The 27050-nt window shown below is 47.7% G+C and overlaps 1 protein-coding gene across 1 annotated transcript in view; it reads left to right on the forward strand.

The window, feature by feature from the left end:
• SEL1L3 (SEL1L family member 3) overlaps positions 1-27050 on the forward strand; it is a 96531-nt gene that overhangs the window by 29612 nt on the left and 39869 nt on the right. Inside the window, exons 7-11 of the mRNA XM_037044782.1 lie at positions 5295-5427; positions 6939-7071; positions 8551-8679; positions 22035-22246; positions 23462-23641. Of these exons, the coding sequence (XP_036900677.1) occupies positions 5295-5427; positions 6939-7071; positions 8551-8679; positions 22035-22246; positions 23462-23641 (787 nt within the window). The remainder of the gene's footprint in view (positions 1-5294; positions 5428-6938; positions 7072-8550; positions 8680-22034; positions 22247-23461; positions 23642-27050) is intronic.

Consider the following 27050-nt stretch of genomic DNA (forward strand, 5'->3'; position numbering starts at 1 on the left):
TTCATGATCTTTTTGAATTTGCTTCTTTATCCCTATACAGTAGTGGCCTTTATAGTGTGGCGGAACCAGAGGGCGGGCTTCTTTAGGAATTCAAGACACCTCATCATAGCTTGGTAATAAGTGAATATAGAATGAAATGCTTAAGGACAGTCTGAAGAACAGAAAATAATGAGTAGTTTTTCACATGTATAATTTTCTTAAATGTGCTAGGAATGTTGGCGCTTGGGCGGTGCGGGGTTGGAGGGTCATTCTGCCTTCCTGTGGTCATTTGACCCCACCAGGCACAGGGCCGCCTTTCCAAACAGGCTCCATTCAGTCACAGTCCCCTCACACCCCACGTGTCCTTGAAAACCAGTCATTACAGAAAGGAAAGCAAATGGGAGGAGACAGGGGAATACAAGGGCATCCACTCTACTCCTCCCCTCGCCCCACTACCTGCCATTTCTGTTTACGCTGAAGCCAAGCTGATCCCTTTTAGGCCCTGGGCACATAGAACAATTCATATTTTTATGGCTGGATTAAAGGATTAGAGTTATATAGAAAGGCTAAAGAAGTGGTCTTCCTTAGCTTTCAAAGAAAAAAGGTCAGTGATAACTTGATAGCTGTGTTGTAGCATGGACGCCGAGGCCTAAGACCAGAGAAGTCTTCAAGTGCAGCAAGTGGATTTGCACCCTTCCGAGAGAAGTGGGCGGGCCCGAGTGCTGCTGTGTGGCAGGTGGCCGTGGGCTCTCCTCTGAGGACTTCGCTTCGGGTGGACAGATGACTGTGGCTCTTTGGAAACCACCTGACTGCCCCGTTTTGCTTAGGAGGCAGCAGAAATTAGGGGTTTGTGTTTCAGGACATGAAGTCTAAAATAATACCTTCCCCTGCCTCCCTTGACACCCATCTCCAACCCCAGGACATTGATGACAACCGATTGAATTTCATAGGCCCTTTTTCATCTTTTTGTGTAGGAGCTTCCTTTTCTCCTAAATCCTAGAAATCCAGAGGCTGGCGTGGTGGGTTGTAGATGTCTCCCTCCTAGATCACGGTATGATCCAGGGCTGGGATCGGGGTGAGGTGAGAGGGGCGAAAATTGCGAAAACCTTGTAGTGTATTAGTTTGCTGGGGCTGCTGGTACAAAGTACCAAAACCGGGTGGCCTCAACCACAGAAACTTATGGTCTCGAAGTTCTGGAGACTGGAAGTCCAAGATCAAGGTATCAGCAGCGCTGTGTTCCCTCTGAAGGCCCCAGAGGAGGGTCTGACCCCGGCGCCTTTCCCAGCTCCCGGTTTTTCTTTGACTTATGGCTGCATAACTCCAGTCTTCACGTGGCGTCCTCCCCGTGTGCATGTCTGTCTTCGTCCAAATGTCCTCTGATTATAAGGACACCAGTCATACGGGATTCAAGAGCCCCCATTATGTCCTCTTCTTAACTACCTACACTTCTGCAGTGGCCCCATTTCCTAATCAGGTCACGTGACGAGGTCCTGGGAGCCCACACATCAACATACAAATTTTCAAGGGGTGCACAATTCAACTCATGACAGTATTTGTGATAATATTTCCTACAGTTATTTTTCATAATCAAAATTAATATAAAGAATCCATGATGAAATAAATGTCACTGTGTTAAGAGAAGACAAAATCAGTATAGTCACAGAAGATTACAGACACGCGGACTGACTGCCAGGGACATAGCAGGTCAACATCCCAGTTAGAACCTGGGGACCCTGGCAGTGCCCAGACCCGAGGGTGCCGTCACCGCCACCTCAGCGGCCCGGGCCCGATCCCGGGAGCCTCACCCATCAGCAGAGCACCTGGAGAGGTAACATCGGGCCCACGAGGTCTCCTGTGATTGGATGTTTAGAATCCCACTTTCAGAGGGGGCCAAGCCAGGGAACTAAATATTCCAGATGTTTATACGGGATCCAGAGAAAGCCTTTGGACTTCCTTTCTACTTACGCTCAAAATGCACACGCAGTGGGAACGCTCTCGCACAGCGTTGGTAGAGGGCGATCCGTCACTAAGGGTTCGGAAGTGCAGTGCTGCTCTCGGAGGAGAGGCTGCCCGTAACACTTGGTGGCAGGCAGTAACTGCAGACCTGTAGAGTGCTGAATTCATCCATCCATCTGTCAGTCTGTCCATCCATCCATCTGTCCATCCAGTGTGTATTCACCCATCCAGTGCACATACCACATGCCAGGCACAGCGCTGGACTCTTGGATTAAACACAGTCAGCCCCTACTAAAAAGCCTAGTGGGGGTGATTGATCTTCAACAAGGACATTCACAAATAAATATAAAATTACAAGTTTCAGTGAGTGCTGGGAAGGAAAGGAATAAGGCAGCCTGAGGAGATGACAAGGGGGCCAGCATTGAGAGCAGGTCCTGGAGAAATGACACTTAAGGTGCAAATTAGTCTAAGTGAAGGGGACAACTCTTTCCGGATTCTGAGTGAGGTCCATTGGGCAGCGTCGCCCACGGTCCATTCTTCCAGGCTGCCGGTACTCTGCAGTAATAAACCAGGGCAGGCCCTGATGTTCAGATGAGAGTCAATGTGCCAGCATGTCAGACGTTTTTGAAAGGGACCATCCTGGGCTTTGAAAGAGTCTAGCTCAGCTTTTATGTCAGTGAAATGGATGACCACTGGGCAGTGCACAGAACAAGCAATCTCCGTGCGGCCACCAAGGATTTCAGAGCAGAGAAATGCTGGAGACCACGCTGGGGAAATCTATTTGGTTATATCATAATAGTGGTAAAAAAAACTAAAACTACAATCCAGTACAACGGAGACCAAGTAATTTATTGGTCAGTTCAAACCTCAGTTAAAGGAAAGATCATTTAAAAATGATACCTTAAATATTTTATTTTAATTAAAAAGGAGAAACGCACATTCATTTGCCATTCTTTCTATGTAGAACCTTTCCCGTGGGTGTGAGTCTCCTGATTGGCGTTCTCTCTGATCTTGCGTAGACGGCACGCAGTCTCCGTTGCTCCCAGTGAGAAGGAAAGGAGGCCACTTGTGAAACCATCAGAGCCCCACATCCATCTAGATGTCTTCGGTTTCTTTTTCCAAACGGTTGTCCTAATTCCACGATCCTTTTTTAGTAACCATTATTTTACTGAGTCTACCCAAAGTAGTCAACTCAGTTTTTACAGCATGAACGACTTCCGCCCCACCCATATTTTTGGGGTAACATAGCATTTCATTAAATGGTACGATTAAATGGCCATACACTTGGCATTAACAGGTTTGGAAACAGACACATCTTATTCATATGAAGTATGTTACTCAAGAGCTGATAGCAAAAATTCAACATTGGACTAAATTAGTAATAATAACTGTGAAGTTCTGGGGCCTACTGTGTGCCAGGAATTGTTCTAAATGCTTTGTTTAGATACCAGTTCATTTAATCCTCACAACAGCCTGCAGCTAGGTACTGGGATTATCTCCTCTAATAAAATGAGAGGACTAAGGCTATAGTCAGCTGGCACCCGGCACGTTGAGGGATGGACCATCAGGGGAGCTGGTGGGGTGGGTGAGTGGAGTTCCGTTAAGAGGCCCTTCACTGCCGAAGCAGCCTCACACCCACTGAGTGCCAGGTGTTGTCTCAGGAGGGTGGTTCAGGTCTTTCCAGGGCCTTGAAAAATAGAATCAATTCACGGCTCTGATAATAACTTCTAGGTCCCACCTGAAAAGGGGGGGGGGCTCGGGGGAGACCATCGCCTTTCTTCCCATCCTTTCAATTCTGCAAAGAGAACTATCAGGAGAGGAAGCCTCTGTTCCGTGTGAGTTGCTTGTCGAAAGCGTGTTGCTAAGGGTTCCCTCTGGCTGCCGTCAGTCAGTGCTATCCACAAGTGCCCTTCTCCTCACTCTCTTGTCTTCCTCTCCAGCCAGGTGTACCTGCTGCGGGGCAGGTTCCTTGCTAGCAGTCAGTCCATCACCTCTCCTGGGATGCCTGCAGGTGGCTTGGCTGTTTCGATCCAACCGCCGGTAGCCTGCTCTGTCCTCACAGGCATCACGCAGGCCCCTCACCCCCACGGCTCACTGGGCTCCTGGCCGCCTGCCCGACAGTTTGCGCCCTTTCTTTCCACTTCTGTCTGCCCCCCGCGGTCCCCAGCTCTTCGCTCTTTGCCTGGCTTCTCACCTGATGCCTGTCTCGCCCCCTCCCCCTTGCCGTTCACATAGAAACATGTGATCGCACCTTCCTATTTGAATTTTTAAATGGTTTAAAAAATCAAAATTATGTGGAAAGATGTACAGGTAGATATCTTGCTTCTAACCCTGCCCCTGTCAATTCCATCCCCTAACCCCCTTACCCTGTGCCATTGGGAAATACTGATTTGTTTCTTGTATGTCCTTCACAGTTTTTATGCAAGTATCACATATACACACACACATACACACATCCATTCTCCTCTTTCCTATATAAAAAGTATGCGCTTTATTCTGCACTTTTATTATGATTTTTTCACTTAGTAGTGTATTTTGGAGGTCACTCCAGGTCAGCACTCAGAGCCCCGTGTCCTCTGAAGCTGTGTAGTGAAGAAGCTCATGGCCAGGCCGGTGGGATGGGTGTGGGTCAGCTTTCGTGGACAGAACACCTGCAGTTTTCCAGGCCTTGGTGAATGTAATCCGTGCTGCAAGGAGCAACTCTGGGCGTTTGATTTGTGCCGGCCCAGTGTTCCTTCTTGACCCTCTGAGTCTTTCAGGACAAAGTGGACTTGCAGTTGGCCCCCTCTGCTGACCTCTTGTCTTTGGCCGAGACCTTCGATCTTGCTGTGGCCTCTTCTACCTGAGTCCAAATTTACATAAGTTTTTACATAAGTTATCTAGTAGGATATGTTTTTGGTTTTCCTCCACAGATACTGTCTATCCATTCAACAATTTCTTTTTCCTTTTGGAGCATAATAGCTTTAGTTACAACCAGCAATTTCAAATAATTTTAATAATTCCAAACAATTTCACTAATCTCAATAGCTGGTCCTTTTTGACAGTGAGCCAGGCACTTGACTAAACATTTTATGTCTTATATTTCACTTAATTTTTTCAACAATCCTCTCAGTGAGGAACTAATTCACTAATGAGAAAACAGTCTCAGAGAGGTTAAGTGACTGGTCCAAGGTTGTACTCAGCTGGTAAACAGCAGAGTTGGGACCCTAGCCCAACTCCGCCTGACCCCACAGCCGTCTCATCTGCTGGAACTCAGAGTGAAGGGCTGGCAGAAATTTGGGGCAAGTCAATGAGGGTCAGGGAAAGAGTCTCTTTTTAAAAATCTGGTTCAAACACGAAGGCTTTGTGCTTTCCTGCAGCTTCCGGGAGGATTTCCATTATAACGACACTGAAGGGTGCTTCATTGTCGGAGGGAGCAGGTATGTGCCCGGCATCGCAGGGTTTTTCGGACCCCTGAAGTACTATCGCCTCCGGACGCTGCACCCTGCACAGGTGAGCCCAGGGGACCGAGGTGAAGTCTGGGGGTGCTCATGGGCGTGTGGCTCAGGGGCCCAGAACCCTGTGTAAACAAAAGATTTATTTAAGCTGGATCTCTCATCAGCTCTGTCCTCAAACATTATTAATATTGAGTCTTTCCCCCTAGCTAACGCAATAATAGATTTCTGTTAACGTTTGGTTCATTTAGTACTCATAAAATGGAAACCATTTACTTCCTCTGTTTTAATAACCACTGGCTTAATTATAGAGTAGGTTTTTATCAGGCTGTTGCCTATCCAGTGATTAAGCTAATGAAAGGACAGAGTCCTAGTTGTTTGGTAAAGCTTCTCCTATACGCTGTTATTTAACGTAGCAGAAGAGGAGCCACTCCAGCCGGTGAGACCCTTGGTTCTTTCCACGGCTCCCTTCAGAAACTCGGGCCCCACCCACACTCAGGCGGTTGGCCTAGAGGGCTTTGTATTCGGAACCGCATGTGCTAGTGGATGTTCTCGCATCCAAAGCCCACCCAGAGGTGCAGCTGGCCAGGCCCCCAGGCCAGCAAGCTGCTGCCCCACGAAGGGGCCTTCACAGCGGCTGTTTCTTCTGCCTGGGTGAGGAGGTTCCTTAACAAAGAGCCATCTTCGATTCCTGTGACCGTGTGGGGGTTGTTCTGGGAAAAGCAGGAGTCACTAGACAAAGCCATTGAGGAAAAATGGGAATCCCTACCGCGGGTGCACCTGAGAACCCCTGTTGAGAGACTTGCCACTTGTTGAGCATCTACATACCCTTGCTATGTGCAGTGTACTCTGATATTCTGTGTTGCACGTTACAAACATAATCACTGCTTGTTACAACCCACTGAAATGATTTCATGACCCCGTAAATGGGACACAGTCTGCATTTTGAAAACCACTGAGTTGAGGTAAGGCCTCTGTTCTGAAAGAGCTTCCTAATCTCTCTTAGGCAGGTAAGTCATGAAAGAATGTGGTACCTGCATTAAGTCAGATGGGAGCGCAGTGTTCCGGAGCACCGAAGTGGGAACATAGGCAAGCAGGGCAGGGTGGGCGTCAGTGTTAGGGAAGCCGCCCTGAAGTGATGACCTAGAATCTGGCCCTTGGAGGTTGAGTAGGAGCCTGCCAAGCAGAAGAAAATGGGAGAAGGGTTCCCGGTCAGCACAAGTAGACTCAGTGTCCTTCGAGAAATGAAGGGGAGATGGATATGATTTTCTGGGGACAGCACATAGCAGGGCGCAAGAGGAGGGGGAGGCCTTGTCTCTGAGAAATCCTGACATTTAAGAAGCTCTGCAGAGGAGAAGATGGCTCAAAAAGGAGCGAGAAAGAAGTGGCCAGAGCCAGCATGCCCTTGGATTACACCCTCCCTTTGCAAACCCGGATCTGATGATCCGAGAGCAAACTAGCCAGCTGGGGGGTCAGCAGGAGAAGGGCGTCAATGCCTGACAGCCTTCCTAGTGCCAAAGGGCGTTGCATGACAGTACTTGCTCATTCGATTTTCTTGCTTTCTTGTAGATTTTTAACCCCCTCCTTGAGAAGCAACTTGCTGAACAAATCAAGCTATATTATGAAAGGTGTGCAGAGGTTCAAGAAATAGTGTCTGTGTACACATCCACAGTACGGGAAGGGGCCGGGAGCCAAGAAGCATGTGAGTATTGAGCTTCAGGACAGCAGTCTCGAGCTCTGTGCGTTTATTTGCGTAGGCATGTTTGGCTGCTTTCCGACGGGGTTGAAGGGGAACATCTGTGACTTGACCAGTGGGGAGAAGTATGACCTCCACAGGTGGGTGCAGGTGAAGGTGTGCCTTCCACCTGGATTCCAACAAGACCTGCAGCCGACGGCAGCCCAGCCGGCCTCATAGCTTTAAGCAGACGTGATTCAGTTTAAGAATACAAATGAGAGTGTTGCGAGCCTCCCGTTTCCTTATTCCCATTCATAATGGGATCTTAGGCCAACCTAAGAAAATAAAAATGAATTGGAAAATAAATTAATCATTAGAAATGTTTCCCCATCGGTGCACTTTTGTCTTGGACCATTAATATCTGAATATTAGCTTTCAGAAATGTCGAACAGTGACTTTGTTGTTCGGGGCTTGGTTTTATTTTTTAAATCCTTGAAATCGACTCATTTGGGAAGAAGACGTTGGTAATTTGCAGCAGAAGGAAGGAGTTTCAGATAGCCCGCTTTCCTGCCTGCTCCTGTTTGCACGGGCATCTTCTCGCTCGTAGGGGGTGTTTACCTGTTGCGAAACTTGGTCTTGTCTTCCACTGCTCCAGCCCGGATCTGGCACTTACCAGTTTCTCTGTGCTGGGGATCTTCTTGCCTGATAGGGGTGGCAGTAGAATGAGTCACATATGTTTCCTCTGGAACAGAAGTTCCTGCGGGGCCTTCGCCATCAGCAAAAGCAAATTGAGTGTTTCAGTCCTGCCCACATATCTCACCATCTCCGGAGCTGAACTTCCTGTTTGAGGGCACGGAGGACTGAACGGATGCGTCCTGAACATACCCCAGTCCCAGGGAGTGATTAGAGGGGGGGATAGGTAAACGTGAAAAGGCAGCGCTCCTGCAATTCAATTTCAGAATAGGCCATACTGGTCCCCGGCTGCTGCTCTCACCGCTGAGTCATCCAGAAAATACGATGCTGTCAGAAAGGGGGAAGATATATAGGAATAGTAATATCCTGAACAGGAAAGAAACTGATTTTCGATAGCTGATGAAATTTTAGGAGAGAGAGCCTGAGTTGGAAGCCCAGCCTTGCATGCTGATCTGCTTGGAGGCCTTGGGGAGATTTTTCTAACATCGACTGCCTTGCCTCCCTGGGGGTCTTTGGGCTTTGCTCCTCAGCTCACACTGCCAACAAAATGGCCTAGATACTGGCCTCCTGGGGGCCAGTCCGAGGCCAGCTGCTCATTCTGCAGAATTATTCAACAGCCATCAGCAACTTTGGCACATTTCCCTTGGACTTGGCTTTGAATGTGTGACCTCAAGGCAAAAGCATCATACCAATTTCAAATCCCTAATGCACCCCAACCCGTAGCCAGGAACGTCACATCTGACCCCTTATCTCTGGTTCCGTTTAGGGCGAAGGGGTGGAGAGAGGTGAGACTTACACTTCCCTTTCCTGCAGGTGACCTGCAGAACTCCTACCTAGACCTGAGGCGCAGGTACGGGAGACCCTCGACGTGCCGAGCCTTCCCCTGGGAACAGAAGCGGAGAGCCCAGCACGTCAGCTTGTTCCAGGCCTTGCTGGAGACAGGTCTGTTGACGGGTAATTGTGTCTTTGCCTTGCACTGGGACGCCGGTTGGGAAGGCTCCCTGTTTTCCCACTGTTTCGCTCGCCCTCTGTGGTGATTTATGCCTCCAAGTTATTTTTAACCCCAGTCTTCTAGCTTAACTTTAAATTTAAATTCTGCCTTGTCCACAGCCCTCAATATATCTGTGCACATTTCCAACACTAAATACAAAAACTTATATTTAGGAATTGCTTGAGCAATTCTTTTTCTTTTTAAGTTAAATTTTTTTAGTCCTCACCCAAGGACATTTTTTCATCACCTTTAGAGAGAGAGGAAGGGAGAGAGAGAAATATTGATGTGAGAGATCAACACATAGTGAGCAAGAAGCATGGATTGGTACTGGGGATGGCACTCACCTGGACTGGGGGTTGTTCGTGCCCGGACTAGGAATCAAACTTACAACCTTTTGGTGACTGGATGACGCTCCAGCCAACTGAGCGACACTGGCCAAGGCTCGAGCGATTCTTTGTTTGAAGCCAAGGCCACAACTGGACAGCCTACAGCCAGAGCTGGCCCCCAGATGTGGTTGGTTTGACACACACATTGTTGCCAATTAAAAAAAAAATAGTTACCAGATTTAAAACCTTTGTGTAACAATGCACATTTTTAGCTTTTCTCCAAAAAATTTCGAAGACTTGGCCACCTGGCCGACATGGCAGCAGTCCCGGAGGTGCGTGGTTGGCACGGGCCTGCGGGGGCTGCCCCCCGGCCTCTCCTCTCGGTTATTCCAGCACCGCCTACCTGCCTCTTTCATGGGCCTTACTTGCCTGGCCCATAGGCACTTGAACTTGAGACCCTTGATGTAGAGTGCTCTTTATGTTAGCATCTTGAGAATCTCCCCACATGTAGCCAGCTTCTCCCATCGCAATTTGGCTTTGCTCAGTAATTAGTACACCCTGCAAGGCCACAAGGTCGCTCGAAACCACATCTGTTAAGAAGAGGAGGGAAGCTGGAGATGTTCGGCCTGGGGAAGAGACGGGGTGAAGGTAACTTCACCGGGTGGTGTTCCTGTTATACAGCATTGCAGAAACTGACTTCTTCGTGTCAGAACTTGCTAACAATGGCAGTGTTCAATGGGATAGATTTCCACTGCAGATAGTGACCCCCCTCCCCTCTCTGGAAAGAATTCAGTCGATACAGGATGTTTCACCTTCCACTCATTTGATACTTGCTGAGCAGCCGCTTAGTTACTTGGCTAGAGCTCAGAGGTAGGTAAGACAACAACACAAGGTCTCTGCCCTTGAGGGACAGACTTGAAAGCAAAAAAAAAAAAAAAGGCTGTGCTGTTGAATAAAGGCTGTGGAAAGACGTGGTCAAAGGAGGGAATGGTCAGTTTTACCTGAAGGGCTTGGATGTTCAGAGAAGGCTTCCTGGAGGAGGTGATGCTGGGACCGATTCTTGAAGGCTCAGTAGGTATTTACCAGATGAGTAAGGTGGGGGTGGGCATTGCACACAGAGCAGCTGCAGAGAGGTGGGGCAGCACCGCAGTTTCGAAGATGTGCAGGGGGTTCGGGAGGCAGGAGGAGGCCTGGAGAGGGAGGAACCCCCTAGAGCGCAGACACCATCCTGAGGAGTCTGTGCTTCTCTTTGTCGGTGACAAGGACCTGTGGAAGGGTTTCAAGCAGCGGGTAGAGGTGGGACCAGCTCTGGGATTTTGAGGTCACTCTGAGAGTTGGGGGAAGTAGGGGAGCTGGAAGCAGGGAGTCCTTTGCAATGGCCCAGGGGGTGAAGATACAGGCCCAAAAGGGGCAGACTGACAGAGTTAATAAAGGCTGTAACGAGGCTGGCCCTGAAGGACCCCTTCGGAATCAGGCAGGGGAAGCCGTGCAGGGTCGTGTGACAGCATGGCCTCCGGGCCCAGCTGGCCTGGCTCTTCATTTTAACTTCGGGCTTACCAGCTGTGTGGTCTGGGGCAAGTTGCTTTATTTCTCTGAGCCTCAGTGTCCTCATCTGCATCACGAGCTGACAGTAGTATCTCTCTCAGAACAGTCTAACAACACATAGTAAGCTCTTTGTAAGCTGTGTTTCTTACCCTTGGCTCTATTGACATTTTGTTCTGGACTATTCTTGTTGTGTGGGTCTGTCCTGCGCATTGTGGGATGTTTGGCCGAGCTTCTGGCCTCTACCCACTAGATATCAGTAACCCCCCCTTCCTCCCACGACTCCCTTCTCAAGCTATGACAACCAAAAATGTCCTCCAACATCTCCAGGCCACACCTGGTTGAGAACCGCTGCCATGTAAGCCTTAGAGATACTATGGCGGGGCAGAGACCATTCCCAGGTTTCACTGGTCGTCTGGGAGGTGGTGGGGCTGCCCTGCCAGACCGGCGAACAGGGGAGGGAGGGCCGTGCTGGGAAATGCAGGCAAAATGGGCTTTATGCGATTTCTGATGGTATTTAAATGTGGTTTTGCTGATGGGGGAACACAAGTGACTCATTTTCACGCTTCTTTTCTAAGTAAATAATCTCAATGGAATGTGTTTCTGTTCTTTTTCCAGCTCAGAAGTTTTGTCTATAAGAATTTAGAATCATTTTTCTTTTCCGTGGAAATCTGGGAATGGAATTTAATTAAAAACCCAAATCATGAGTTCCCAGTCCCCGAGATTTCCTGGGCTGGGGCGCAGCCACAGGCCCCCCGCACTCTGCCTTCCACCCGTCTTTCTGGGTTACGCCGCCTCGTCCATGAGGACTGGGGCGGCCTCTGCAGAGGTCGCTCACAGAGACCTCATTAACCTTCCTCTCTGCCTGGCACACTGCCCTTGCCCAGGGCTGTCCCAGCATCCTCCTGCTAAATAACTCTGGCGAGGTAGGCGTTAGACACTGTGCCCATTTTCCAAACAAGGCTGAGAGAAATGCAGAAAATGTGATTTCGTAAACTGAGGGTAAAAAATAAGTGCATATTTTTTAACACGTCTTTCCTCTGATCTATAAAAAGAACAGTAGTGAGACTGGTGTGACGATGTATCCGTTCCTAGTTTCTCACGTACCCTTCCTCCCCAGTTCAGCTTGCTGTGTCTGGCTGGCTCTGGCTGGCTTTGAATGACTCTGGTTAATAGGAACTGTGTGCGCCTTGTGTCCTGCCGCCCTGAGCTGTCCTCTCCGATGGCTAGGGGGCTTTCGATAAAGTTCATCCTTCTCATATTACCCTTTTCATGTCTGAGACAAGCTACGAGAATGGATGCGAGTGTCAGATGTTTGAGGCTTGGAATTCTTGCCGTGGGAACCAAGCAGGTGCTGTCCCCAAGGTAAGGGACTGGACTGTGTGCAGAATTTCTGAAGTCCCTCATGTGACGACGCTCCATGCATTCGTTCACTGAACAAGTCTTGACCGGGTGCCGTCTGCGAGCCAGGACAGAACGGCCATGGGACCATGCCTCTTTATATTTAGGTGACTAGAAAGAAAATACCACTCTCTCCATTTGTACAAAGGGAATTCCTGTGTGGAGTTGTCTTTTCCTGGCATTTTGAGAAGGAAAAAAGGAAGGCAGTGTGAGACAGTGGCCTGTGATTCTGGGGTCTCTGCGGCGGCGTCATCTTTTTCCTTGGCAGCCTGTCCTCGGCCAGCCGGCCGACGCCACTTCCAGACCGCCACGTGTGCTCATTTGGGGCTCGAGAGTGTGTTCTCCCTGCACGGTGTGATTTGTGGCGGGTCATCTGCTCTCACTCGGAGCCAGCAGCACACGTCAGAGGGGCCGTGGGCACGTTTCGGGGGGTGGAGAGTCGCAAGCGTGGGCTTCGTCAGCAACCAGCAGAGAGAGTGTGACGTCAGCAACCAGCAGAGAGAGTGACGGAGTGTCCTCTTCACTCTGGCCAAGTGAGGTCAGGAGCGGTCCCCACCTTCCCGTGTTCCCAAAGGTGGGGCCATACTTCCTCCTCCAAGAATCACCGAGTATTTATACACCCTCACTCTCTAAGGACTGTAATGAAAAATATATACATGGTTTCTGTGGGAAAGTACTAACATGAAATTCCCCATTATGGCCATTTTTAAGGGGTGTTTAGTAGTGTCAAGGACATTCACATTGTTGCTTTAACAGCTCTCTAGAACTTGCTCGTCTTGTAAAACTGAAACTCTGTACCCACTAAACAGCTACTTCCCGTTGCCCTTGTTAGAATAGTAACCACTATTCTACATTCTGCCTCTATGAACTTGACCATTCTAGAGCCCTGTATGAGTGGAGTCACACAGTATTTGTTGCTTAGCATGAAGTCCTCAGGGGTCAACCATGTAGAACATGTGTCGGGATCATCTTCCTTTTTAAAGTTGAACCGTATTTCATTGTATGTAAACCACATTGGGGTATCCATTCATCTGTGATGGCCATCTGGGTGACCTCCACCTCTGGGATGCTGTGAGCAGTGCTGTTGTGAGCGTGGGTGTGCAAATCTCTTCAAGACTGGCATTCAGTTTTTTTCAATATATACTCAGAGGTGGGATTGCTGGATTTTATGATAATTCTACCTTGAATTTGTAGGTGTATTTTATTGATTATGGTATTACGTAATCAGTTGTATGGTATTACAATTGTCTCATTTTTTCCTCCCCTTTATCCCCCTCTGCCCTGTACGTCCCCTCCCTCTAGTGTCCCCCCCACTCCCCATTAGTGCATGTCCATGGGTTGTACGCGTAAGTTCTTTGGCTTCTCCATTTCCTATGCTATTCTTAACCTCCCCCTGTCTGTTTTGTTCCTACTAATTATGCTTCTTATTCCCTGTAACTTTTCCCTGTACCTTTTCCCTTATTCTCTCTCCTTCCCCTCCTCACTGATAACCCTCCATATGATCTCCGTTTTTGTGATTCTGTTCCTCTTTAGTTATTTGCTTAGTGTTTTCATTTTTGTTTTTGGTTTAGATTTGGTTGTTGATAGTTGTGTTTCTTGTCCTTTCACTGTTCATACTTTTGATCTTCTTTTTCTTAGATAAGTCCCTTTAACATCTTGTATAATAAGGGCTTGGTGATGATGAACTCCTTGAACTTGACCTTATCTGGAAGCACTATGTCTGCCCTTCTATTATAAATGATAGCTTTACTGGATAGGATAATCTTGGATGTAGGTTCTTGCCTTTCATGACTTTGAACACTTCTTTCCAGCCCCTTCTTGCCTGCAAGGTTTCTTTTGAGAAATCAAGTTGACAGTCTTATGGAAATGCATTTGTAGGTAACTGCCTCTTTTTCTCTTGCTGCTTTTAAGATTCTTTCCTTATCTTTAATCTTGGGTAATGTAATTATGATGTGTCTTGGTGTGGGCTTCCTTTGGTCCAACTTTTTTGGGGCTCTCTAAGCTCCCTGGACTTCCTGGAAGTCTATTTCCTTCACCAGCTTGGGGAAGTTTTCCTTCATTATTTTTTCAAATAAGTTTTCATTTTTTTGCTCTTCCTCTTCTCCTTCTGGCATCCCCTATGATTTGGATGTTCAAACGTTTAAATTTGTCCCCGAGGTTCCCAAGTCCCTTCTTATTTTTTTGAATTCCTGTTTCTTCATTCTGTTCTGGTTGAATATTTATTTCTTCCTTCTGTTCCAAATCTTTGATTTGAGTCACAGTTTCCTTCCCTTCACTGTTGGTTCCCTGTACATTTTCCTTTATTTCATTTTGCATAGCCTTCCCTTCTTTCTGTATTTTGCAACAGTGCTCAATCATTTCTGTGAGCATCCTGATTACCAGTGTTTTGAACTCTGCATCTGACAGATGGGCTATCCCCTCATTGCTTAGTTCTTTTTCTGGAGTTTTGATCTGTTCTTTCATTTGGGTTGTATTTCTTTGTCTTGGCACACCAGTCTGGGTGAATATTTCTTCTTTATCTCCTTGGTTGTGGAACTTCGATACAGTGCAGTTTTCTGGCAGTTCTGGTTATTTTTTGTTTTTAAATTGGTGGTTATTCTTCTTTTGGTTGTGCGAGGAGGCGAAGTGTATCTACCTACAACTTCATCTCAGCCAGAAGCTCTACCTTGAATTTTTTGAGGAACCACCATACACTGTTTTCCATAGTAGCTGCATCATTTTAGATTCCCACCAACAGTGCACAAGAGTTACAGTTTCTCCACATCCTTGCTAACACTTGTCATTTTCTCTTCTTTTTTTAAAAAAATAGTAGCCAGACTCATGGGTATGAGGTGTAACTTATGTTTAGAACTTATATACTGGGGAAAGTCTGGTCTAATAGCGAGGAAGAATAGTGCTGTCACACAGTGACATAATGTCTCTGAAAGAACCTCAGGGATGAGAGACGCTACATGAGTATGTGGCAAGCATTGCCCAAATAGAGCTCATTGCACTCTGCCCTCGTTTACAGCCATTTGATCCTATGGGTGATGCTGTCGCTCGCTCAGTTGCAAGCTCGTTGAGGGCAGTGTGTGCAGTGGAAGTATCCCGTGTGCACTTCTCATTCTGCACAGCGTCTGCACGGCGCTGCGCATACATTAGCTGCTTAGTTAGCCATTCGTCTTCTGTAGGACCCTACACAGCATGTTTCTGCACCATTTCCTCAAAGAACATACCTGACCTCTGCCCTCCACCCCCACACTTCTCAGCTCCCCTGGCCTGCGACAGTCTTCAAGTCCCAACTCAGATGCTGTCCTCAGGGCATCTTTCCTGTCCCCTCAGGCAGACGGTTCCATCTCGCCTGCTGCCCTTGCCATTGGGTCCGCTTCCCCTGTTCGGGTACCTGTCTTACTGCCTCATGGCTGATGTGCCCGTCTGATTCCACAGTGCAGCTGAGACAACAGGAGTGGGAGCTGGGATTTCTTTGCAGACCCTCAGTAAATATTTGTTGAGTAACTGAATGGACTCTGAATGAATAAGCGATTCCATTGTACGTACTAAAAAAAAGTCTTTTGTTGGGTCAGTGAGTCACTAAAGGAACACGGAGTTTGACTTCTGGGAGACACAAGTTCAAGGTCCGTGCTAACCGAGTGCTGACACCCCTGCGGCCTGGGGGTTCTATAGCTATATTTGCCCCTCTGTCTACTTTTCTCATTTCTTACACTCTCCTCAGCCTGTTACCTCTCAGGAGCCGCTGTCCTGGCTCTGAAAACATGTCTGCAAACAGTTCTGTTCCCCAGAACACTGTTTGCCAGCTCTCTCTGGCAATGAAAGGAGATCGGACTTTTTCTTAGTCTGCACACACCTGTTACAAAAGAACTTTCGAAATGCGGCCCTCAGAGTTCTGGCTTTCATACGTCTGCAGTCTAGTTGCTGAGGTGTGCGGTGCCCACCTGTAAAACAGCCCCTAGGTATGTAGCACTTGCGTGTGGGTGCCTCCAAGCACTGCGCTGGGCCCTGGGGCAACTGTAATGAAAAGCACAGACCAGCCCACACACAATCCTCTGCCAAGTGCTAGTGAGTGCGGGGGAGGGAGGCTTCTTGCATGTTGACAGCTGATCTGCTAACCTGGTATAAAATGCAGCTGTCCCCTCCAGTGGTTCCCACTCTGAAGTACTGCAGGACCTGTTCCTCACCTCCCAGAGTCGGCATGCTTTTGAATTAAAGGCGGCAGCCCTCCTCGGGCAGCTGGCTATACACAGTGCATGTAGATGTGGCAGAATCCCCTGCCTACCTACCTTCCAGGGCTGCAGCCCTGCATCCCAATTTCCTTGCTTGGCATGGGGATTCTCCAGTGCTGCTCTGTCCCCAAGTTCACCGCTGGCCAGGTGCTGGGGAACCTCCGATTCTTCAGGAAAATGGCTCCTGGCAGAGCATAGAAATTGCCCTACTAGCATTCGGCTTTTTCTAATACTGGAATGGGAGTATTTCAGTATGCATGATTGTTCACTATGTAAGAGGTGTGCTGGCTATTTCTTTTGCTCTCCTGACACTTTTTTTTTTTTTTGGTCAAAATGGAATGCTTTGAACTCAAAAATCCTTTGAATAGGGCTCTGGCATGTAGGGAGAAGAGGTGGTGGGAACTGGGCTGGTAAAAGGCTGGAAGGACAATGGTGGGTGGAGCTTGAGAGCTGGTGGTGGAAGGAGTGAGGAAGGACACAGAGACTCCAGGGCAGGGGGGACTTGAAGGCAGGGAAGGACAGGTGAGAGGGCCAGCCTCTCCAGACGTCTTCCCCAAGGCCACCTTGCTCCCTCTCCCTCCATACCCCCCTGTATCCTGCCTTTTGTCCTACACGGGCACCTCTGAGCCTACAAGAGTTGGTGACTATGGCCCCAGGAAGTCCAAGGTCTGCCAGCAAATGGTTCTCGGAAGAAGGCCAGATCTGGGGATGGGCTCACCCTCCAGGGCTGACACCATCTGTGTTTTTGGGCAGGGCCAGGGCCTGACGCCTGCCCCAGGCTTCACTGTGCCCAGTGCAGGGGACCAGTATGCCGGAGGTTTGCTGGCTGTATTGGCTTTGCTCTAATTTGTTTTTAACTTTTCATTTTTTTGCCGACAATTGCAATGTTTATTTGGAGACTCAGAAATGCAGAGCATGGAAATGATGTTATTTAATAATGCCGGGATGCTGTGTCCTTTAAGAACTGTTTGCATTGTTGTTCATTGCAGAACCATCATTTTTTTTAATTTAAGAAAGCATACATTATAGTTTTTTTTTTAATTCACAGAAGCACAAAGGAAGGGCCATACTCTACCTGCTGAGATAATTCCTGATGACGGTATCGAGAGCTGGGGAGGCGGGGACAGAGGGAGGGAGGAGGGAGGGAGAGAGATTTCATGTATAAAACCAGAAAATTTGCACTGTACCAAAAAGTACAAATAGAGCTTACTTTCAAGGTACAAATCAGCCACTTCCTTAGGTCTCTGGAAACCCAGTGGGGCTCACCTGATCAGAATGCAAATGAGGAATGCCCTGTGTTTTTTTTTTTTAACTAGTAAACTTGTTGAAGATCTTCTTTTTCTGGTTAAATGACATTTTCTCCTTTCAGTTTTTTCCCCCACTCTCAAACTTCTACTTTGGATGCATTCCACCTTTGGGAAGCTTGAAACTAAAAATGACTTTCCTATTGATGTCCCTTTTTCTCTCACAAGAAATGAGTCTGTCTCTCTCCCTCTGAATTCTCAATCAGGTACCCACACCAGCACCTTCAACCAGTGGCTACCTTCTCATTTTCTGCTTTTTGCCTCTTTTAACGACGGGCACGCACTTGGCTGCCTTATGGTATTGCTCTAAAAAAGAACAAAGAGGAAAGCAAACAATGCGATGAAGAGTAAGGATTAATTCACAGTCCCTGATGCCTGTCGTTTCCTTAGCTTCTGGTGCAGGAAGGAGAAAATGGGAAAATGTCTCCTTTTTCTGTTTTGCTTGTTTTTCACGACACCATTAATCTCCATAAACAAGGCATGTTTTTCTTTCAGTTACAGACCGCCTAGAAAAAATGCATATGCTAAACCAGATGGGTGAAATTAATAGTTCCCATTAAACTGGTTTTAAAATTACCGGTTTTAGAATATCACCAGTGTCATCCTGGCTTTGATTTTGTGCTACATTAGAACTTGAACTTTAAAGAATGTTCAGAAAGGAGCGGTCACGCCCTGGTTGGGTGGCTCAGTTGGTTTCTCTCTCTTTCTCTCTCTCTCAAATCAATAATATTAAAAAATTTAGAAACAGAGCAGTTTTACTTTAGATGTATTTTTTAAAATGGTGTTCACTAGTACAGAAAATTGTTTAGATTCTTTTGCAGAGAAAATACTGATTGGTAATATTTGGGGTGAAGCGTTCATTTTAATATGTAAAAGAACTAATGAAGCCTTTTCAACCCGCCTACACTTCAGTCTGCAAAGTGTTTTTGTGCGAAGGCTTAGATCTTTGGGAAGGATTTCCCTTTTGCCCCCTGGTTCTCCAGCAGGCCCAGCTACCTGGACATTCCCGCTAATGATTTCTGGGGTTCTGGGCCAAGGGTCGGCAGGGCACGTGTTTCATTTGGAGCTTCATTTGATTTGGAGTCGCTGCTCCCCTGAGCCCACAAGGTCCGTGTTCGTGGGTACTCAGGCAAAACTCATCATCGTAGGGGTTTGGCAAGAGCAGGGGAGGCCGGGAGGAGTCGTTACAGAAACACTAATGTTGCCTCGCTCCGAATGTGCCCGGAGGGGCATGTATTTAAAAGTAAACATGTGAATAAGCAGAAGAAGGATTCATTTTGCAACTCCATCAGAGTGCTGCAGGCGCACGGCGTGCAACGAGGATCCGTATCCTGTCTACCAGTTGAGCAGGATGGCATGCTCTCAGCTGTGCCAAGGGAAAATCCAAAATGAGATCTGCAGACTCCCGGTGCGGGGGGTGCTCTTATTCAGATACATCCCAGCAGATGAGCAGACAGAAATGTTCAGGGGTGTTCACTACCATGTTGTTGGTTGTAGCAAAACCACTGGACACAATCCAGGAGCCTAAAAATAGAGGACTGGTTACATCAGCGGCACAGCTATAGGATCCAATACTGTTGAAGCTTTAGACAGGAGGGACTTCTGAGAGCCGTGGACTGATGACACTCATGAGACGTAGTCAATTTCTGAAGGTTGAGGGTCAGAATCTGTAGGGGCTTTTGGGGAAGAAAGTGTGTTTGTATACACACAGTGAGATGCACATGTAGGTTATTGTCTGTGCACAGGAAACTTCTGGAAACATGTACACCACGATTTTTTTAAAGATTTTATGTTCCTTTGCTTTTAGAGAGAGGGAGAGGGAGGGGAAAGGAGAGGAAGAGGAACATCAGCATGTGAGAGATACACCAACCGGTGGCCTCTCACACGCCCCCAGCTGGGGACCTGCCCCGCAACTCAGGCGTGGGCCCCGACCGGAAGCAAACTGGTGACATTTCGGTTCACAGGCTGCCTCTCGGTCCACTGAGCCACACCAGCCAGGGCACCAAGCTTTCAACAGTGTTTCTCTGTGCTATTCAAGAAAGGTTGGGAAAGTAATTTTTTAAATTATGACAATTATTTTGCTACTCCTGACATGAAAACGTGTTGAATTAGTTGATTGTTTATTTAAAAATTCTTATTCTATAATGGTTCTTATTAAAATACCCAGAAGCAGCAACTTTTTTCTCAAGATCTTCATTAGAATAATATATTCTGTCTGTTTACAGCTCATTTTAAAATTAGTGAAGAAAACTTTAATGGAGTTTATTGTACTTTTGAAGCAAAATCCATATAAAAATGACTACTTCCAATGATAAAAGAGTGCTATTTTGAAATCTGGGAATAAATGGGTTTTCATTTGAGAGGGGGAGAAGGATTGGGAGAGAGGGAACTTCTGTTTTTATTTTACACAAATCTGCATTGTTTGATTTTTTTTTTTTACAAAAGCCACTATTTCTTTAGAGATTAAAAAATACGTACAGAGGAGTAAATTCTGTTCAGTAGTAGGGTGATTTTTTTCTCAGCACCTACCGCTTGGGATGGAGAGAGTAAAGGCAGACCTAGCCGCTGTTGGGGGAACCCGAGAAGGCTGGCATGGAGAGTCCCAGGAGATGTACTTCTTAGCACCGGGCGTAGGGCGTGGGTGGGCGCCTTCCTCGTAGCTTAGCCAAAAATGGCACATGTCACCTCTCAGGGACAGCCAGCCTGTGTGCCGGGAGGGACTGGCACCAGCTCCTAGCCAACAGCTTGGGTTTCACAGTTTCATCCGTGGAATGGAATCCCACTGGTGTCTGTGTTTAGCTTGGACCCCTGTGGGGGAATTGCCCTTAAAGAAACCTAGCCTCAGATCNTTTACAAAAGCCACTATTTCTTTAGAGATTAAAAAATACATACAGAGGAGTAAATTCTGTTCAGTAGTAGGGTGATTTTTTTTCTTAGCACCTACCGCTTGGGATAGAGAGAGTAAAGGCAGACCTAGCCGCTGTTGGGGAACCCGAGAAGGCTGGTGTGGAGAGTCCCAGGAGATGTACTTCTTAGCACCGGGCGTAGGGCGTGGGTGGGCGCCTTCCTGGTAGCTTAGCCAAAAATGGCACATGTCACCTCTCAGGGACAGCCAGCCTGTGTGCCGGGAGGGACTGGCACCAGCTCCTAGCCAACAGCTTGGGTTTCACAGTTTCATCCGTGGAATGGAATCCCACTGGTGTCTGTGTTTAGCTTGGACCCCTGTGGGGGAATTGCCCTTAAAGAAACCTAGCCTCAGATCTTCCCATTCAAGTTCCCGCCTGTTGGAAACTCCCCCCTCTCCATACCCTTAAGAAATACTCATAAAATAAATCTCTTATGGCCCCCTGAAAGTTGATAATACTATTTTAATTTTGGATAGAATGAAGAAAATCAAGAAAAATGCCGGACATAGTTTTTAGGCAGTTAAAACTGTAGTCTGAAATAAATTAACCATCTCTCTTTCAATGTTAGTAGTATGTGTGTGATCGGTGTTTTGTAACAGCGGAGAAGAGAAGGCAAACATTCATTGTCTGAATTGATAGACGGAGGTGGGGGTGGTAGTAGAGACAGCCTGTAGAAGACTATAACACTCACATGATAGGGCCGTATAATGGGCTGGCTTGGGCTTAAAACGTTCATCAGACTCAGGGAGGATTAGGTACGAGGAAGTATCATGTAGCTTAAAGCAGTTGCCTAATGACGTCTCTACCTTGGTGGCCAGGCGCTTGTTGGGACACCTGGTTGCCTGTTGATGGGGGGCGAGGCGTGGTCGGGGAGGCTGAGTAGGAACTCTGGCTTTTGTGACCAGCAAAGCCGGACTTGCAGCTTGGCTCTGCCACGTGCTGGCCTTTGTCAGGTTAGAGGGTGTGGTTGACCTCTCCAGGCTTCAGTCTGCTGCTCTGAAAAAAGGAGGACGCTAATAACAAGCCCCCCCTGCCCAAAATCATTCGGCTTACCTGACATAAGTCACACAGGACACCTAACACAGCTTTTGGCATTCCGTAAGCCTTCGATAAAAGTTGATTCATTCTTGTTACTGTATTTATAGAAACTGGAGGCAAAGGGTAGGGAAGCATCTCAAAATAAGTTTCTTTTGCTCAACTTTTTAGAGCAGCACCTAGGAACTATTTCTGAAATAAAACACTCTCTTCTTCAGAGAGTCTTAGAGGGGAAAAATTCTCTGCAAGTTTAGGTAGTCCTGATCTGGTGCTGAGTTACACCGAGTAAATTACTCTCTCGAGGCGCTGTCTCAGCTAAATAAGGCACATCCTTTTTTCCCAGGATGCTAGGCTGTCATTTGGTGCCAAAGGAAAAAGCTATTTACAGAATGACAACGTGGCATCCCCAGAGGGTTTGATTTACCTCCCCAGAAGGGGGTGTATTTCAGGGCACTGCCGAACCATCCACATTAATAACTTAGGTGGTTTAATTGGCTTTTCCCTCTTCTTTCTAAAGCTGAGTCGATCCCATGGTAATTAATCGTGTGGGCTGTGACTTGTGTTGCTTGCAGGGCCGAGGCACCCGAATGAATCTCTTTTGGAAATCGGCGGGATGATATTTGAAAGGGCTATAAAGAGACTCTCCCGCGTGGACGGTCTTCACCAAATGAGTTCTGTCGTCCCCTCCCTGATGGATTCCAGCTGCTGTGGGTATCATAAAGCATCCTACTACCTCGCAGTCTTTCACGAAACTGGATTGAACGTGCCTCGGGATCAGCTGCAGGTAGAGTATTTCAGGGGGTCCTGGGGTATCGATCACCCACGCTCTATTCGCAGAGTGATGCTGTCATGCCCCCGGGGGGACTGGACGAGTTCATGATCCCAGGAATTGAATCTTGACAGTTGAAAACAGCACCCTAGGGCTGTGTTAAAGACGGGCTTCTGCCTTCAGTGCTCCCTCTCCCCTCTGCTGGGCTTGGGGCCGTGATTTGTATATGCTAAGGGACAGTTAGGGCCAGGCTCAGCAGAATCCCAGGCCTTCGGGAACCAGAATCTCAGCCCTTCGGGAACAGGCACCTCTTACCCAATCCCTAGATCTGCTCTGGCTGTGGGACCATTACCCCGTGACTTGTCAGCAAGGCAAGTCATTTGGGCCTCAAAGCCGAGCGTTGCCACAACCAGCCCTCACAATGGAAGCCGTACCAGGCGGTTTCCTTTTCGGTTCTGGATCTAGTTGATGACACAACTCGGGTAACGTTTGGAATCACCTTTGTGGAGGTGCTGCCCAGTGGTCCCCAATCGCCTTGTTTTCCGGCTTGTTCATCCCGGGTGTGGAAGGCCGTGCTATTTAGATGTGCCCAGGTGGCTCCGTGTTCCTCAGTGACTTCTTCGTGCATGACTCTGGCTTAGAGAAGCTTGTGATGGATGGCATGCTTTCCCGAGTCCTTGAGGCAGTCCCCACAAAGGTGGAATAGTCTAGAAGATTCTAGCCCTGTCTCTGCCACAAAGTGGCTGATGGGACAAGGAGCGACAATGCCACTTCTCTGGGCCTCTGTTTCCTCAACTATGATATAAGGTTTTTGGACCAGTCGATCTCAAAAGATGCTTCCCAACAGTAACATTCTGCGAGCATGAGATTGGGGCCATCTGGCCATAGGTGACATGACTGAAGCAGACCAGGGACCCTTAGAACAGTCAGCAGGAACATGAAGATACTGTGAGAGGTCAATGGAAGGCCCCCATTGTCACTGAAGAAGAGCAGAGGTCAAGGAAGGAATTTTAAGCTATCAGACATTTCGAAGGGCAGCTAGCTGGGAATCTGTAAACCTTTAGGAAGCTGCTGTACCTTCTTTCTAGAGATATTTTCAAGGCATGTTAACGTGTTTGGGAATGACTGGGATTGTTGCATATAGGGGCAGGGCCAGATGACCGTTCAGTGGCTGGGTTTTAATGACCCTTACCCCTAATCTTGTGAACACTATCCATTTCTTCTGAACAGGGCATGTTGTATAGTTTGGTTGGAGGCCAGGGCAGTGAGAGGCTGTCTTCAATGAATCTTGGGTACAAACACTTCCAGGGCGTGGACAGCTACCCCCTGGACTGGGAGCTGTCCTACGCCTACTACAGCAACATTGCCACAAAGACGCCCCTCGACCAGCACACGCTGCAAGGAGATCAGGTACGAAAGCCAGGCGGGAGGAAGGGGTCATGGCCCTGTGTACCAGGACTTCCTGAATTTTGTTATGAAGCATCAACACCTGTGGCCGCCCACATCCGCTGGCCTCCAGAGGATGAGCATCACTGAACGGAGAGAGAAACTTTCTTACGCTCCCCAGTTCGTATTTCCTGTCCGTGCTCTCAGGCTGAATGTAGGAACCATCCTCCATTTACGCAGGAGAAACTTTTCATGAAGGGGAGGACTCATATACAAAGGACAGATTATGCTTTTGCAGGGGAATGTGTACCAGAAACTTAGGCATCTTGTCTTTAATCCATGACCGTGTGACATCATGGGTCTAGAGATGTTAGGGGAGATTGAGTCAAATGGGCAGAACATTAAGCCATGGGCTCCTATCCACATGTAATGATGAAGCGTAGGGCCCGTGATATGAGGAAGCAAACTCCGTCGGAGCTGTGTTCCCACTGCTGGACACCCCGAGAGGTGTCTGTCCCCATGGAGTGAGCCTTGCTGGCCCAGTGCGACCAGGTGATCTGCAGCATGTGAGGTTTGCACTAACTCCAGTCCCTAACTTTGCAGGCTCCTAAATCCTTATGACTCTTTGGGCAGAGGTATCAATGGCTTGCATCCACTCACAAGACATAATGTGTTACGTTAGACCAGCGATGGTTTATTTCCATAGTTGTGTGAATGACAGTGAATGAAAGGCTGCAGGCAAAGGAGATGGTGTAAGACTAAAAGGGAAGCTGCCTGCTCATGTTGGAGATTTGTATCCAGGGAGTAGACCTCGATGAGGCCAGTCTCTTGGAATGTGTTTTATATATGCTCTTCCTCCAGAAAGGATTTAAGATGTTTTGATGGTCTTCTCAGCACTCGAGGTGGGCGAGTTGAGAGGAAGTGCAAGTAGTTTATGCCAGGAGGCAGCAATTTCTTTTTCTGTAAAGGGCCAGATAGTAAATACAGGCTTTGCCTATACTGTCTCTGATGAGAGAGACTGTACTTGACTCTGCCGAAGACGGTGTATGAATGAAATGTAAACTGCTTTGCTGGATTTGGCCTTGACCTAGGCCTTGAACTGTTGATTTTCCCTGCTTGTGCTCAGAGAGCCTAGGTAGGGATAGGCCTGGCTAGGTCAGGGTCATGGAATCTTAGGCTGAGCAGCTAGTGGGGAGCCAGGCCTCTCACTGTCCCCTAGTGTGGTTCCCAGATTGAAGCCGCTTGCTCTGATGACTGGGAATGGGCGGTTTTTGGAAAAGAAATCTGCGGTGACCGCTATGTGGTCATGAAATAAGTGACTCAAAGACACATGCTGTTGGCGAACATTAAACAGGAGTCAAGCTATAAAACACCAAAGACTGTAGGTATGGACATTCTAATTCCTTTACAGACTGGTTTCTTTTGAATAAACATACACAGTTTTCTCATCACCATATATAGTCCCTCTGTGTATATAAGCTATGTGCAAAATTTGACCTCCATTTGGCAGGAATTGATTTAATTGATAAAGATATTCTTTTTAATTATTCTGAAAAACATCCGTGCAAAATCAAGCCACCAAATAATATTGCCACTGCTTTACTAAGCCCGGATGTGTTAATGATGTCCTATATGTATATATTATACTTTTAAGAATTCTAATTTAGCATAAATTAGCAACAGGAAATGGTATGTTGCTAACAAGCTCCTTTTCTTTTGAAGATTTGACACATGAAACGTTATGATTATGAAAGAAAATGTTTAATTGGTTAGAACCGGCAAAGTTGAATAGCAAAGATCCATCTTGCAGCTGAAAAGTCGTATGATTAAGAATGCCAGATACAAATTACACAGAAGAGTGGTATCATAGCTCGTTTTCTTAAGAATGTGTAATTAATGGCTTCTTGAGACTCTAAGCAGGTGTCATACGTTGACGTAAATGTCCTTTTGCTGAGAAATCTATTAATTCACCAGCAGCACGCAACAGATGAGGAGACAGCGAAGGCCAGACCTCTAATTAACAAACCAAGATCTGTCAGGCGTTCTTTTCTTGATTCTCATTTCTTTTTCTCTTTTATGTAATGTGTACTTGGCATCACTTCATCTTCTTTATTAGCAATCCGACTTCACATCACTTCTTTATGATTTCGTGGGACTCTGCTTCGGGTTAAAGAGAAAGAAGATGCTCTCGGGTTGTGTTTGCTTTTGTGGCTTAGTCACGAAGGAGCTCCTCTCCTTCTCTCCACTTTTCAAAACTTGCTTTTCCTGCAGGATTTGGGCCGCAGCCTCCTCTCTACACCTGCTAGAGGGCCGGGGTCTCATCTCCTCTGCACCCCCAGTTTCAACTGTCCTCCAAATCTGGTGACATTCAGCCCTTCCTCTCCAGCTGAGCTGTTGCCACAGCTCACACCAGCACTCAGAGCAAGCTGCACAGGAAACCCAGCACTTCCTCCCCCTGTTCCCCCACAAACACCTTAACTGATGGAACTGTTTTCCATGCTGGCCACTAGGCTGTCATCTTAGACACCCCCATCATCCTAATCAATGACAGTCCCCAACAGCTTCCCATGCCACTCGGTCTCTTCCATCTCCATCCCTGCTGCCGCAGCCTGCATTTGTCCTTCTTTGTCTCTCCCCCAGCTGCCACGACAGGCTCCTGTTGGGGGCTGAATTGTGTGCACCACCCCCTGCCCCCGTGATTTACCTGTTGAAGCCGTTACCCCTAGTATCTGAGAATGCGACTGTATTTGGAAATAAGGCCTTTAAAAAGGTAATTAAGTTAAAAATGGAGTCAGTGTGACTGGTGTCCTTACATGAAAAGGAGATTGGGGCGCAGACACAACAGACTGAAGGAGGACCTTGTGAGGACATGGCGAGAAGGCGGCCGCTTGTGTGGGAAGGAGAGAGGCCTCAGAAGAAAGTAAACTTGCCAACACTTCGAACTTGGACTTAAGCCTCCAGAACTGTGAGGAAATAAATGTCTGTTGTTTAAACCACACAGTCTGGGGCAGCCCTGACAAACAAATATACCTCCTAACTGGTCTTTTTGTCACCAGTCTTGTCCCTTCCCATTTTCTTCTCCTGAAGGCCTCAGTGGGCTGTTGACAGGGGAGATTCTCAACCTGCCTACGCATCAGAATTACCTGGCGGCTTAGAGAACACGTCTGCCCAGGCTCCACCCCGGAGTCTCACAGAAGTGAGGGTGGAGCCCAGGCGTACAATCTTTCCTTGTGCGTATACATGCAGGTGTCTGTTTTAAAAGCCCCGCAGAGGATCACAGTGTGCAGCTGCTGCTGAGAAGGCCTGACCCAGCAGAACTAAGTCCAGCGTGTCACTGGGCGGAGGAGGTGCCCCTTGACCTGGTCTCTCTCTGTGTCCGCAACCTCGGCTCTCAGCCACCACTGCCTGGCATGCCCACCCTGGAGAAACCAAG

This window comes from Sturnira hondurensis, unplaced genomic scaffold (genome assembly GCF_014824575.4).
Source record: "Sturnira hondurensis isolate 20B ecotype Veracruz unplaced genomic scaffold, ASM1482457v3 Scaffold0000780, whole genome shotgun sequence".
In the NCBI taxonomy this organism is placed as follows: domain Eukaryota; kingdom Metazoa; phylum Chordata; class Mammalia; order Chiroptera; family Phyllostomidae; genus Sturnira; species Sturnira hondurensis.